This window comes from Hippopotamus amphibius, chromosome 8 (genome assembly GCF_030028045.1).
Source record: "Hippopotamus amphibius kiboko isolate mHipAmp2 chromosome 8, mHipAmp2.hap2, whole genome shotgun sequence".
NCBI lineage: Eukaryota > Metazoa > Chordata > Mammalia > Artiodactyla > Hippopotamidae > Hippopotamus > Hippopotamus amphibius.
This window is the reverse complement of record NC_080193.1, coordinates 112,772,131-112,785,231: the sequence shown is the minus strand read 5'-3', so window position 1 is coordinate 112,785,231 and position 13,101 is coordinate 112,772,131. Positions and strand designations below refer to the sequence as shown.

At 40.5% G+C, this 13,101-nt stretch overlaps 1 protein-coding gene across 3 annotated transcripts in view; it reads left to right on the top strand.

Moving 5' to 3' along the window:
• The window catches only part of MFSD6 (major facilitator superfamily domain containing 6), a 75,490-nt gene extending 66,082 nt beyond the window's left edge, over nt 1-9,408 (top strand). For all 3 annotated transcript variants that reach the window (XM_057746369.1, XM_057746370.1, XM_057746372.1), the window contains 4 exons: nt 2,475-2,636; nt 3,544-3,642; nt 4,882-5,162; nt 7,148-9,408. In XM_057746369.1, the coding sequence (XP_057602352.1) occupies nt 2,475-2,636; nt 3,544-3,642; nt 4,882-5,162; nt 7,148-7,351 (746 nt within the window). In that variant the 3' untranslated portion in view covers nt 7,352-9,408. The remainder of the gene's footprint in view (nt 1-2,474; nt 2,637-3,543; nt 3,643-4,881; nt 5,163-7,147) is intronic.
• Nucleotides 9,409-13,101: the final 3,693 nt, after the last annotated feature.

The following is a 13,101-nucleotide window of genomic DNA, read 5'->3' as shown; positions in this document are numbered from 1 at the left end:
AATCTTTTAAAATTTTAACAATACTGTGTTAGTTTCAGATGTATAGCAAAGTGATTCAGTTATATATTTTTTCAGATTATATCCCATTATGTTATTACAAGGTACTGAATATAATTTCCTGTGCTATAATAAGTAAATCCTTGTTGCTTATCTACTTTATGTGTAGTAGTTTGTATCTGCTAATCCCATACTCCTAATTTGTCCCTCCTCCTTCCCTCCCTCTCACCTTTGGTAACCATGTTTGTTTTCTGTGTCTGAGTCTGTTTCTGGTTTGTAGATAGATTCATTTGTATTATTTTTTAGATTCCACATGTAAGTGATATCATATAGTACTTGTCGTTCTCTGTTTACTTGCTTCACTAAGTATAATATTCTTTAGGTCCATACATGTTGCTGCAGATGGCAATATTTCATTCTTTTTTATGGCTGAGTAATATCCTCCCCCCCCCCCAATATATCACATCTCCTTAAGCCAATCATCTGTTGATGGGCAGTTGGGTTGCTTCCCTGTCTTGGCTATTGTAAATAGTGTTGCTATGAACATTGGGGTGCATGTATCTTTCCAAATTAGGATTTTTGTCTTTTCCGGATATATACCCAGGAGTGGGATTGCTGGATCACATGGTAGCTCTATTTTTAGTTTTTTAAGGAAACTCCATACTGTTTTCCATAGTGGCTGCATCAATTTACGTTTCCACCAGCAGTGTATGAGGGTTCCCTTTTCTCCACAACCCTCTCCAGCATTCATTATTTGCAGACTTTTTAATGATGGCCATTCTGACCCGTCAGAGGTGATACCTCATTGTAGTTTTGATTTGCACTTCTCTGATAATTAGCAATGATGAGCATGTTTTCATGTGCATGTTGGTCATCTGTATGTCTTCTTTGGAGAAATGTCTATTTAGGTCTTCTGCCCAGTTTTTGATTGGGTTGTTTGTTTTTACGATATTGAGTTGTATGAGCTGTTTATATATTTTGGATAGTAACTTCTTGTTGGCTGCATCATTTGTAAATATTTTCTCCCATTCCTTACGTTGTCTTTTCATTTTGTTGATGGTTTCCTTTGCTGTGCAAAACCTTTTAAATTTGATCAAGTCCCATTTGTTTATTTTTGCTTTTACTTCTTTTGCCTTGGGAGAGACTGACCTAAGAAAATATTGCTATGATTGATGTCTGAGAATGTTTTGTGTATGTTCTCTTCTAGGAATTTTATGGTGTCATATCTTACATTTGGGTCTTTAAACCATTTTGAATTTATTTTTGTGTATGGTATGAGGGAGTGTTCTAATTTCATTGATTCACGTGTAGCTGTCCAGCTTCCCAACACCACCTGTCTTCTCTCCACTGTATATTCTTGCCTCCTTTGTTGTAGATTAACTGTAGGTGCATGAGTTTATTTCTGGGGTCTACTCTGTTCCATTGATCTATATATCTGTTCTTAATGTCAAAATAGGTACCCAATAAGGTCAATATCCAAAACAGATTAAGAACTCCTACAACTCCACAGCAAAAAACCCAAACAACCCAATTCAAATATGGACAAAAGACTTGAATAGACTTTCTCTAAAGAAGATTTACAAAATGGCCAATAAACACATAAAAAGATGCTCAATATCACTAGCCATTAGGGAATGCAAATCAAAAACACAATCCGATACCACTTCATACCCATTAAGATTGCTATTATGAAAGACAGAAAATAACATCTGGTGAGATATGGAAAAATTAGAACTCTTGTGCATTTCTAGTGGGAATGTAAAATAATGCAGCTACTGTGGAAAACAGTCCCTCCAAGTGTTAAATATATTATGACCTAGAAATTCCACTTTTAGGTATATACCCAAAAGAACTGACAGCAGGGACTCAGATACTTGCACATCAATGTTCACAGCAGCAGCAGTCACAGTAGCCAAAAGGTGCAAACAACCCAAGTGTCCATTAACAGATGCACAGATAAACAAAATGTTACAAGGCTGCCTGTCCATTAGCCTTATAAAGGAAGGCAGTCCTGGCACATGCTGCAGCATGGATGAACTCTGAAGACATGTGCTAAGTGAAATATGCCAGACGCCGAAGGACAAACACTGTATGATTCCACTTACATGAGGTACCCAGTGTAGTCATATTCATAGAGACAGAAGGTAAATGGTGGTTCTCAGGGCCTGGAGATAGTATTGTTTAATGGGTACAGAATTTCAGTTTGAGATGATAAAAAAAATTCTGGAGATGGATGGTAGTGATGGTTGCACAACACCATGAATGTACTTAAAGCCACTGAACCATACACTTAAAAATGATTAAATGATAAATTTTGTTATGTATGTTTTACCACAAATATATATCTTTATTAGGTATGTATATATGTGTGTGTGTGTGTATATATATGTATCTAGTTAAGTAAATAACTCATGTTCCAAAAAAGAGTAAGTAAGGAGTGCTGATCAGTCACGCTGTCCGCTCCTCTTCCTCTCCAGGAGTGACACACGCGGCCATCTGGGCAGCCTGCATTTCTTATCTCAGCGCCGCGGTTCCCCCAGAGCTGAGGACATCTGCTCAGGGCATCCTGCAGGGCCTTCATCTGGGTTTGGGGAGAGGTTGTGGAGCCATGATCGGAGGCGTATTAGTCAATTATTTTGGTAAGAATGGCCTTCTCTTTTTCCCTTTCTTCTTTGATGAAAACTTACAATTTTTTTTAGCAACAGCTCAATAAACACTCAAATTGTTACTGAAGATTGCCAGAAGCTAAACTCCAGGGTTCGTATTGTCTTTCTAGCTTTCACGGTAGTCAGCATTGCAGAGCAGTGTGCTTCAGTAAAGACGATCAGAGCCAGCCTGTAGCTGTGCTCGCTTCTCTGACAACAGCTTAATGCGATGCTACACAGCTACTTCAAAGGAGCCAAACCAGTGAATAAGCACATGTGCTTTTGGTTTGAAGTAAAGCACCAAAACCTGCTGATAATCATGCTAGAGGAAAGAGAATTCATCATTTATTCCGCCAGGAGATTTTGAACCAAAAAAATCTGTGTGCTGCCTTTGTAACGTCACTGCATCTGTGATAACACAGTCTGTCTGCCCTGTCAGATCTCTCTTACTGAAAATACAGGGGCTGAGGTAGAGAAGGCATTATTCTGCTCCAGGGATCTTGACTACTCAGATCCCTAGAAGGTGGGCTCAGAGATGTCTGAATTTATAGCACTACTTGAGCTCGGCTGTTCTAATCACAGATTAATAAGGGGGTTTAATGTATAGTTAGGTAAATGGTCTTTATGAAGAGAGCACCACCGAATTTTAAAAAAGCACTCAGAGACAGTCCTTCATTTTATAAATGCGGTTTTAAAATGTGATCAAGGACAGATATCCAATACCAGCATCTGCATCTCTTGACACCCACCCAGGCCTGTGTTTTCCCACCGTGTGAAGCTCATGGCCATTTACCATTCTCTGCTCTGCTGCCTTTGCCCTGAACTTGAGAACACTGACACTTCTGGATGAGGGCTACCTGTCTTTCTGGGAGTTACTCCAGTGTGCTGTGTGTCTCCACAGGGGCTGCGGCAACCTTCCGAGGAATTGGCATGGCCTGCCTGGTGATCCTGCTGCTCTTCGCCCTGATCCAGTGGCTGGCAGTGCCAGACGAGGAGGAAGGTAAACATGTTCATTGCTCCTCAGTGGTTCTACAGCTTGAAGCCGTGGGGCATTCTACACATACCCCTCAGAAGCCCAGAGGTGGTGACGGAGTGTAAACAGCCCTGCGTGGCTAGATTTCCTCCGTGGTGGATCAGTGGACTCACGTGCACCATTGCTGGAGAGAAGCCACTTGCGACGCTGAAAAGAATCCTGGTTGTTTTAAGTAGCTTGGGGTTTTCTTGCTTTTGTTTTGTTCTATGGTACAAGGTTCTGGGGAAAGCATTGCTTTTAAATTTCTCTGGTATTCTAAAGAGATTTAAAATTTAAATCAAATACATAAAGGATTATACGGTAATTTTACTGTTAGGGATGGGAAGTGGTATTAATCTCTGTGCTTTTACCTTCATTTGATAAAAACGTCTAAACATTAAATTTAAAATTTTCCCTTGATTAGGCATGGCCTTCATTAAAAGTATTACATGGGAAGGTTATATCCAGTATAACGTGTGGATGAGAACAAGCTTTCAACTTTTTGGTGGAATCAACTTTTTTTTTTTTTTTGAATGAAGAAGGCCAACCATTAAAACAGATATTCTCTCCCAGATCTTGGTTCCTGGAACAGGGCTCACCTGCTGTGGTGTCCTGTCCTTTGAGGAGCATTTGCCTTAAGTACCTGAATTGCTCCTGTTAAGAGAAAAACAACCTTGTTACAGAAACCTCAGAGGCAGATTTTAATTCCAGCAAGTTACTCAGATGGAAAGACCAACACTGACTTTTTCCATTCTTGTTCTTTTATATTCTTAACTAGATCACATCTCTTATACAGCTTGGTCCATGCCTTCAGTCAAAAGCCAATAAAAGCAGCTACCAAGTGATTTTTCCTATTTTGATGCTTATCTTTAAAATCTCAATCTTGCAAGTGGGCCTAAGGCAACATTCACTATAACCTGTGCCCCACAGATGTTACATGTGTTAAGTGAACAATACGTTTCATAAATAAATATAAGTTAATGTCTGTTAAGCACCCTACAAGGAGACCCTGGAAGGTAAACCTCACATTCATTTGTTTAGTACTTGCACCAAGTAGTGAAGCTGCCCTTGGTACACAGCAACTTATCAACATGCCCAAGCACACTAGAATGGGCTTATTGAGGTTGTCCATTTGTTTGTTCAGTTTTTATTTATTTATACATACATTCATCTGTTTAAATATGTAGAAAACTCTGACAAGTGATTTAAACATGGCTTTCTCTCCAGACAAGACGATGTTGGCAGAAAGGATTCCTGTTCCTTCCAGTCCTGTTCCCATAGCAACCATAGACTTGGTCCAGCAACAGACAGAAGATGTTATGCCACGCATTGAGCCCAGAATTCCCCCCAAGAAAACCAAGCACCAGGAAGAACAGGAGGATGTGAACAAGCCAGCCTGGGGGGTCAGCTCCTCTCCCTGGGTGACCTTTGTCTACGCACTCTACCAAATTAAAGAGATGATGCAGCTAACAAGAGACAACCGTGCTTCTGAGATACAGCCTTTACAGGTAAAGTTCCTCTGCTGCCCTCCCTTAAGCAGGCTCAGTTGTTTGAATTATTCAGTTATTCATTCAACAAGATTTATGGGAAGTCTGGAGGGCAAAATAGACATGCAGACAAGTAATTTCAGTGCTTTGTGACAAGTGCGTTATAGAGGGTATAAAAGGTGCCATAGAGGGAAAATTCTGCCTGATGGGGTTCAAGAAGGCCTCACAGAGAAGACAGTGCCTCTTGAAAGAAAGAAAATAAATCCATTCTGATTTTGTATATTTGTTTAAAATGTCTGTGTTGGTGGACACTAGTTACAGTGTGGTTATATGGGTTTTTGCCTTGGTGGATTATATATATAAATCTCTGTAATTTAAAAATTCTAGTGGGGACATTCTGTATACTAGGACCTCAATAAATATCTAATCAATTAATTAATACTCTGAGCCCCTATATGGGTCTGACAGGACACCTAACTCAGTGGAAATGTGGTTTTGCTAGTGGGCTCACCTGAGAGATAAAAAGGGTGATTTTTCTTGTCCCTAGAGGTGTGATCTCTCCTGAGTAGAGTTGAATCACATGGATAAAAACACGGTAGGTAATTGCAACTGAAGCTATATAATACTTTTGGAAAATGTTTAAGTGTGACTTCTATGAACAGTTTGGCCAAAGTAATGCGTCTAGTTCCCTGTGTTTTTATTAATCACTCCCTTTCACTTGATGAATCATGTCAGCTCTATGTCTAGAGTAGCTTCAGAGGACACAGGAGGAAAAAAAAATAAAGGGGAAAGGCTTAAAGAGTCGTTTGAGTAATTTCCTTAATTTGAACTACCTTAATTAAATTTATCACAGTTTCATAAACTGACATACAGTATTTCTAGAATTTAAACCAAATCTGATTCTTCACTGATAACCATAATGCAGTGTAGTCTGTGTGTGATCCTGCTGGTTTATCAAGATAATAAACTCACACAGCTCCTCTGCTCACACCTCAAGGAGGAGGCTCTCAGGGTGGGAGGAGCATATAAAGGATGTGGAGCAGGGAGGTGAAGCCGGAGGAAAGATGAGTTCTGCCTGAATGGCAGTGTTTTCATTACTCTGGATACTTAGCCTCATTTTCAAAGAAGCCTATTAGGCTTAAGTATCATTAAAATTTTTTTCTGGTATGTTAAGATTAATAAAAACTGGCTGGTATGGCTTAGTTATTCTTATGAGGAAGTCATACTAATATTTTTTCTTTTACATTTTAGAATCAATTATAGAAATAGAACTTTTTTGGGGGTGGTGCTCAGCCATTTGAAGTGATGGGTACTAATTCAGAGGAAAATCCATCAAAAAAGAAATGTGTCCTGATTTTTACAAATCAGGAGTGTGGCATTTTACAGACATGCTGCAGGTGATGGGCTGGAGTGATCGGTACTCAGTTACTCAAACCAGTTGGTTACAGAAGTGCTTGTTTACATTACTTTTTTTACGTGGATGTTCTGTCTTATTTAACTTTTAGTGTGTACTTTAAAATCCCAACTATATGTGAGGACTCAATTTCAGGACCTTCTTTTCCTGGCCTTGTCTCCGAAGCCAAGAATACCTTCCTCACTTCCTGTTAGACGAGGTGCTTTCCAGCCTTGAATTCTCTGGTCTGATCAAGTGGCGGAGTTTCGGTTCCATGCTGCTTGCCCAGTGACTTGCCACAATGGCTGGTGGTGGCCCAGTAAATACTTGCAGATGTAAACTGTTTTCCTAGGGGTGACAGGCATTTTGGTAGTAATGTTCTTTTATCCACAAGATACGTCTGCTTATAGTGTCTGTGTTTTTCATGCGGCTTGGACAGTTGCACATAGGAAAGGAGATGAAAGGTAAGACGTTCCATCCTTATTCCTCTGTTATTGTTTCCTGAAGTGGTTACCTCAGGGTGATCTCCCCATGTTTCCTATACCTTACTTGAAAGCATATAAAAAGTTTGCTGGCTTTGACCATGGGGCACCTCCTGTTTTTTTCCTTCCAGGGGACCAGTGAGAATCGGGAAAATTCTCCAACTGGTGGAGCCCATCCTGGACCACGTGAGGCTCCTTCTGACCCATCTAGAAACCAGCCATCCCCTCAAGCAGCAGCATCTCAGACGCAGAGCAGCCCCGCTCACCCCAGTGTGGACCCATGCGTGGAGGAGAGTGAGAACCAGCAGGCGCAGCCTGCCGCTGGGGGACACTGAGGATTCCTGCTCATCTCACACCCCGCATGGAACTGGGCTCCTCTGCCCGGACAGAGGGAGAGGTGCCCCGAACCTCGGACACGCCTCACCTTGAGGAGCACAGCACCACATACGCTTCTAAGTACCTGAACTCATCAACATGGAAACACACGCACACACAGGCGCTACAGTACATATTGGCAGAAACAGGTCAGCTTCTATCGTCCCACTGGAGTCACAGAAGGAAAATGGCTTTCCGTGAGGACTTTCCGTTCTTGGGTTGGTAGGTTAAGAACTACAGGACTTCTCTGCCAGGGCAGTAAGAGTTGAAACCAGCAGTTACACTAAATGAGTGGAGGGAAAGAAAGTGTTTCAAGGTGAATGCTGATATAATTTCCCTCTTCTGATTATTTATTCTAATTATTTGGTTCTTAATGCAAACTGGGAAGAAACAGAATACATCTATACTTTTGTTTCTCTTAAAGAGAACAATTAAAAAAATTATAAGATATTTTAAAAGTAATCACATAAAAGTTAGTGGCATCTATGCTTTTGTTTAGAAAAGGAAAAAGTTTCATCAGAAACTTGGCATATCTCTAGCAAATATATTTTTATATGTGTATGGTATATAATGAAAATAGTCAATTCTTTGAGCAGCAAAAGCTGTTCCTGACTACTGCAAGCTAAGCTGAGCTTTAAAATGCCTTTTGTTTTAAATGGGCTTTAAGACCGGAGGAGGGAATATTTAAAATAAACCAACCCAGTATCATGTGGCTTGATAGACAAGGGTTTACTAAATTTACTGATACTGTAAATAGCCTCTATCACTATTTACAACTTTATAGTGATTTGGGCTCTAATGAGCTGATGGAATAAAACAGACACACAAAATCACTGAATTCCTAAGGGTTTCTTTAATTAAGCAGTACGACTTACAAATAACAGTATAAGATTTAAGTGCCTGGGGGAGGGATACAATTTTTTAAAATCACATAACGGTTCAGTTTTTGTTTTATTTTTGGTGAGGGGAAAAGGTGGTGACTAGGAAACCAGGAATGGAAAGGACAGAAATGAGAAGTAAGTACACTTTCCAATGACTAAAGAAACAAATCTCAGTATATTCTTTCCCATGAAGACACAGTCAGACACTGGACGGTTCAGATATGGGCATGCTACTGTAAATATTACAACTATAGTCAGGACAGGGGCTGGGTGACTCACGCATAAAGCTTGCTGCTAAAAATGAAAGCCGAGGTTACAGGAAGCCTTGGGGGAGGGCCGTGGACCAGGGAACACTGCTTTAGCTGAAGGAAGGTCAGTTATATAGTGTGTACAATACTGTGGATGAACACAGGAGAGAGGAAAGAAGAGTTAACAATGAGCAACTCACCTGACTCTCTGACCCTGATTAGGCAGGACCGGCTGTAAAGTGAGGGCTTCTCCATGACACCGTACTTCTGCCCACAACCGCATCTGGGAGAAGAAAGTCTACACTTGGGTATCCAGCTTCACCACAGAACACAGCTTAAAAATAATGGGAAGAAATAGAATTAAGCAAATAGTTATTTTTGCACTTGAACTGAAATGTACTGTACTGTAAATTATCATGACTCATTTTAAGTGACCTTTAAAAATCAGATGTATTTATTATGCTTAGGTAATTATAGACATAAAGAAAAGGGTGACAGGCTGAACCTCACCTATGGATGTACAGTATGTGGATTTGTGAAACTGACTGTAGGAGGTCAAAAAACTTCTGTATCTTGTGTTTACAGTTCTGATTTATTCTTCTTGAAAAGCCTGCTGTTTTGGAAATGCACAGTTGACATGTTGAAATAATAATAAATACCATTTTTAAGTATTTCTTAAATGATAATGATGTGACCAAACAAATAAAAGTCCTTCACTCTGGAATGAATGAGATCAAATTCTACAAGCCTTTGTTATGAGACATTTACTGTGAGAGCTGATTCAATAGTGCAGTCATTTCCAGGTGTCCAGAGCAGACACCTTCATGCGTTTGTGGATTTTGTGACTTCTTCCTGTCCTCAAAATGCCACTTAAAAAAAATTAAAGTGAATTGAGATTAAATTCTGATTTGAGAATTTTATAATCCCTTTTGAGATCCCCTGGAAATACCCAGGGAGGTCACAAAGCCCAGGTTGGTAATCGCTGCCTTAATGACTTGTTTCTTATTTTTTTCCCCATAATTGTAGAAAAAGTGAATTACACAAAGCACTGAGCTCATGTGGATCCAAAGAGATTACTGATTATTAAACTATTACTCAAAGCCTTAAGTAGAATAATAGCTGACAATAACACACGTACCTCTACCAGCCAATAAACCTTATGAAAAGCCTAAGGAATTCATAGGAAGAATACTGCTGCCTGACTGGCTTATTAATCTTGTCACGGGCCACACGAAGCAGACAGCTAGCTAAGTGCTTCCCTCTGATTTGCGGTTCCTCCAGAACTGCCAGGGCTGGAGGCTGCTGATGGTGCCGTGACCGCTGCTTAAGCGGTGTTCCTTGCAGCCAGTCTGGAGTTAAGCAGTGATTCCAGGAAACAGGGAAACACACCCATTGTTACTGGCTGCTTGTTGTGTGCTGATGACATTATCGTTTTGTCCTTAAGACAATCCGATGTGATACATATCACTATCCCCTCTTTAAATAGGAGGATTCTGGAGCTAACTGGGCTTATGTTATGGGACCAACGTCACAAAGCCAGGATTCAAACTCAAACCCGCCTGATGCCCAAGTGCAGATGCACCCAGGACCTTCCCTGACCCCAGGCCAAGCCCTGCTTTTGTCGTGGTAGAACAAGCCTGAAACCAGCCCTGGCCATTCTTAACCCTTACCGTGTGTGTCTGATACTCACATTGCATGGTTGTAGTTCCATTTAAGATCGCTAGATATTCCCAGATACACCTTCAAACGCCTGCTGCTTTGTGAGCTGTGAGTGCCACTCCGGAGGTGACTGGGAAGGTTCCGTGTAGAGAACGCTCGGAGACTGGCAGGACTCTGAAGACGGGTGCTGTGGGAGTCGGGAAGGGCCAGCAGGCACATCCACTGCTCAGTACTCTGAGGCAACCGCTTTGCAGAGCAGCACTGTCCGGTGTGGCAGCCACGAGCCACAGGTGGCTATTTATTGCTTGCAATGTGGCTAGTGCACCTGAGGAATCAGATTTCTCATTTTATTTAAACAGCCACATGTGGCTCTTGGCTACCATACTGGACAGTGCAGGAACAGAGGAAGAGATCACTTTTGGGAGATCTCTGGGCTCTCATCTTCATTGTGAAAGGCTGGACCCTAAAATTAATGTTATTCTGTGAAGATAAGGACGTGAAAGGTGATTCTCCCTTCAGAAATTCTTCTGTCCTTGGGTGCAGGGGGACAAGACAAAGCTACTTCTGAAGCCCCAAACCACGTCTGTGCCCTTTCAGCAAAGCTCTAAGCATACTTGATTCAAGAATTCCAAACCAGCAGGCATATAAAGAAAGAGGTCAGTGCCTGGATGGGGACAGGATAAAGGGATGAGAGAAAGGGGGGGGTAAGTGGAAACTTGGTGATGTCTAGAATGTGGAAGAGATGAGCCAGTCCACGTAGGTACCTTACTCTCACTCGGCTCCCACCTGCCCCACCGTAGCTCCAGGGAGGTCCCAGTTTTTAGATGGCAAACCAAGGACCGTGCAGTGCCTGCTCTGGAGCCCCACTGTCTGGATGAGTCTCACGTCTGCCAGTGAGAACTTATATAAGTAACCTCTCTGGGCCTCAGGGACCTCCTCTGTAAAATTAAAGTGATTTCAGTATCTGCCTTACAGGTTCTTTTGATACCTAAATGACGTACCTGACACACAGTACACACTCCATAAATACTGCCATCATTTTTGTGTGGCAAATAGCCCATGGCAAGAGGAGTGGTGTCTCATTTCTCTCTTAGTATTTTGTTGACATTTAAGTCTATAACCATATTGCATGTTCCCAAACGACAGTGCTTTGTTTAATGTTTACCTGTACCTAGTAAGCTGTCTAATAAGGCATTCAGTTCCAACAAGCGTTGTAAGCATTAAGTGGTTGGAGATATGAGTTAGTTAAGGGTTAGTTAAGTTAAAATTAATCAAACGTAAGTTGAAGAGGATAGGGAAAAAATGACAAGTAATGTTATACACCAACAAACTGGACAACCCAGAAGAAATGGACAAATTTCTAGAAACATACAGCCTGCCAAGACTGAGTCAAGAAGAAATAAATTTGAACAGACCTATCACTAGAAGTGAAACAGAATCTGTAATAATGAAAACACCCTGCAAACAAAAGTCCAGACAGCTTCACTAGGGAATTCTACCAAACATAAAGAGGAACTTATACATGTCCTTCTCAAACTGTTCCAAAAAATTAAAGAGAAAGTAACACTCCCAAATTTATTCTACAAGGCCACCATTACCCTGACTCCAAAAAAAGTCAGAAGACAATATCTTTGATGAATACAGATGCAAAAATCCTCAACAGAATATTAGCAAACCAAATCCAGTAATACATAAATAGGGTCATACACCATGATCAAGTTCAACATAACACAAATCAATCAATGTAATATGGCACATTAACAAAGGAAAGACAAAAATCACATGATCCTCTCAACAGATGCAGAAAAAGCATCTGACAAAATTCAACATTCATTCATGGTAAAAACTCTCATTGGAACACCAAAATGGATACAATAGCAAGAATGAGCAGACATACCAACGTTCCATGCAAATCAAGAGATTAACTGAATCTCATGGGGAGAGGGCAGAATGCACTAAGTGGTAGAGTTTCACACTCAGGATTCAGTAAAGGGTCTTTTGTTGGCTGAGGAAAAAACAAAACTCTCATCAAAGTGGGTAAAGAGGAAACATCTCTCAACATTAATAAAGGCCATTTACTCCAAACCCACAGCCCACATAATACTCAATGGTGGAAAGCTGAAAGCTTCCTTCTAAATTCAGGAACAAGACAAGGATGTCTGCTCTCATGGTACTGGAAGTCCCAGACATGACAATCAGACAAGAAAAATAAAAAGTACCCAGATCAGAAGGAAAGAGGTGCAACCGGCACTATTTGCAGATGACATGATACTCTACAGAGAACCCTAAAGTCTCCATACCAAAACTATTAGAATAAATGAATTCAGCAGGTTGTAGCATACAAGATTAATATACACAAAATGCAAAATATTTCTGTACACTAATAATGAGATATCAGAATAAGAAAGTGAAAAAACAATCCCATTTAAAATCACATCAAAAAGAATAAAGTATCTAGGAATAAACTTAATCAAGGAGGTGAAAGACCTATACATTGAAAACTATAAAATACTGATGAAGGAAAATGAAGATGATTCAAAGAAATGAAAAGATATCCCATGCTTTTAAATTGGAAGGATCATCACTAATTAGATGGCCATACTACCCAATGCAATCTACAGACAATGCAATCCCTATCAAAACTCTCAGGGACATTTTCCACAGAACTAGAAAAAATAATCCAAAAATTTAGATGGAACCATGGAAGACCCCAAATTGCCAAAGCAATCCTGAGAAAAAAGAACAATGCTGGAGGTATAACCTTCCCAGACTTCAGACTATACTACAAGGCTACAGTAATCAAAACAGCATAGTACTGGCACAAAAACAAACATATAGATCAGCAGAACAGAACAGAGAACCCAGAAATAAACCCACACACCCATGGTCAATTAATGTATGACAAGGGAGGCAAGAATAAAC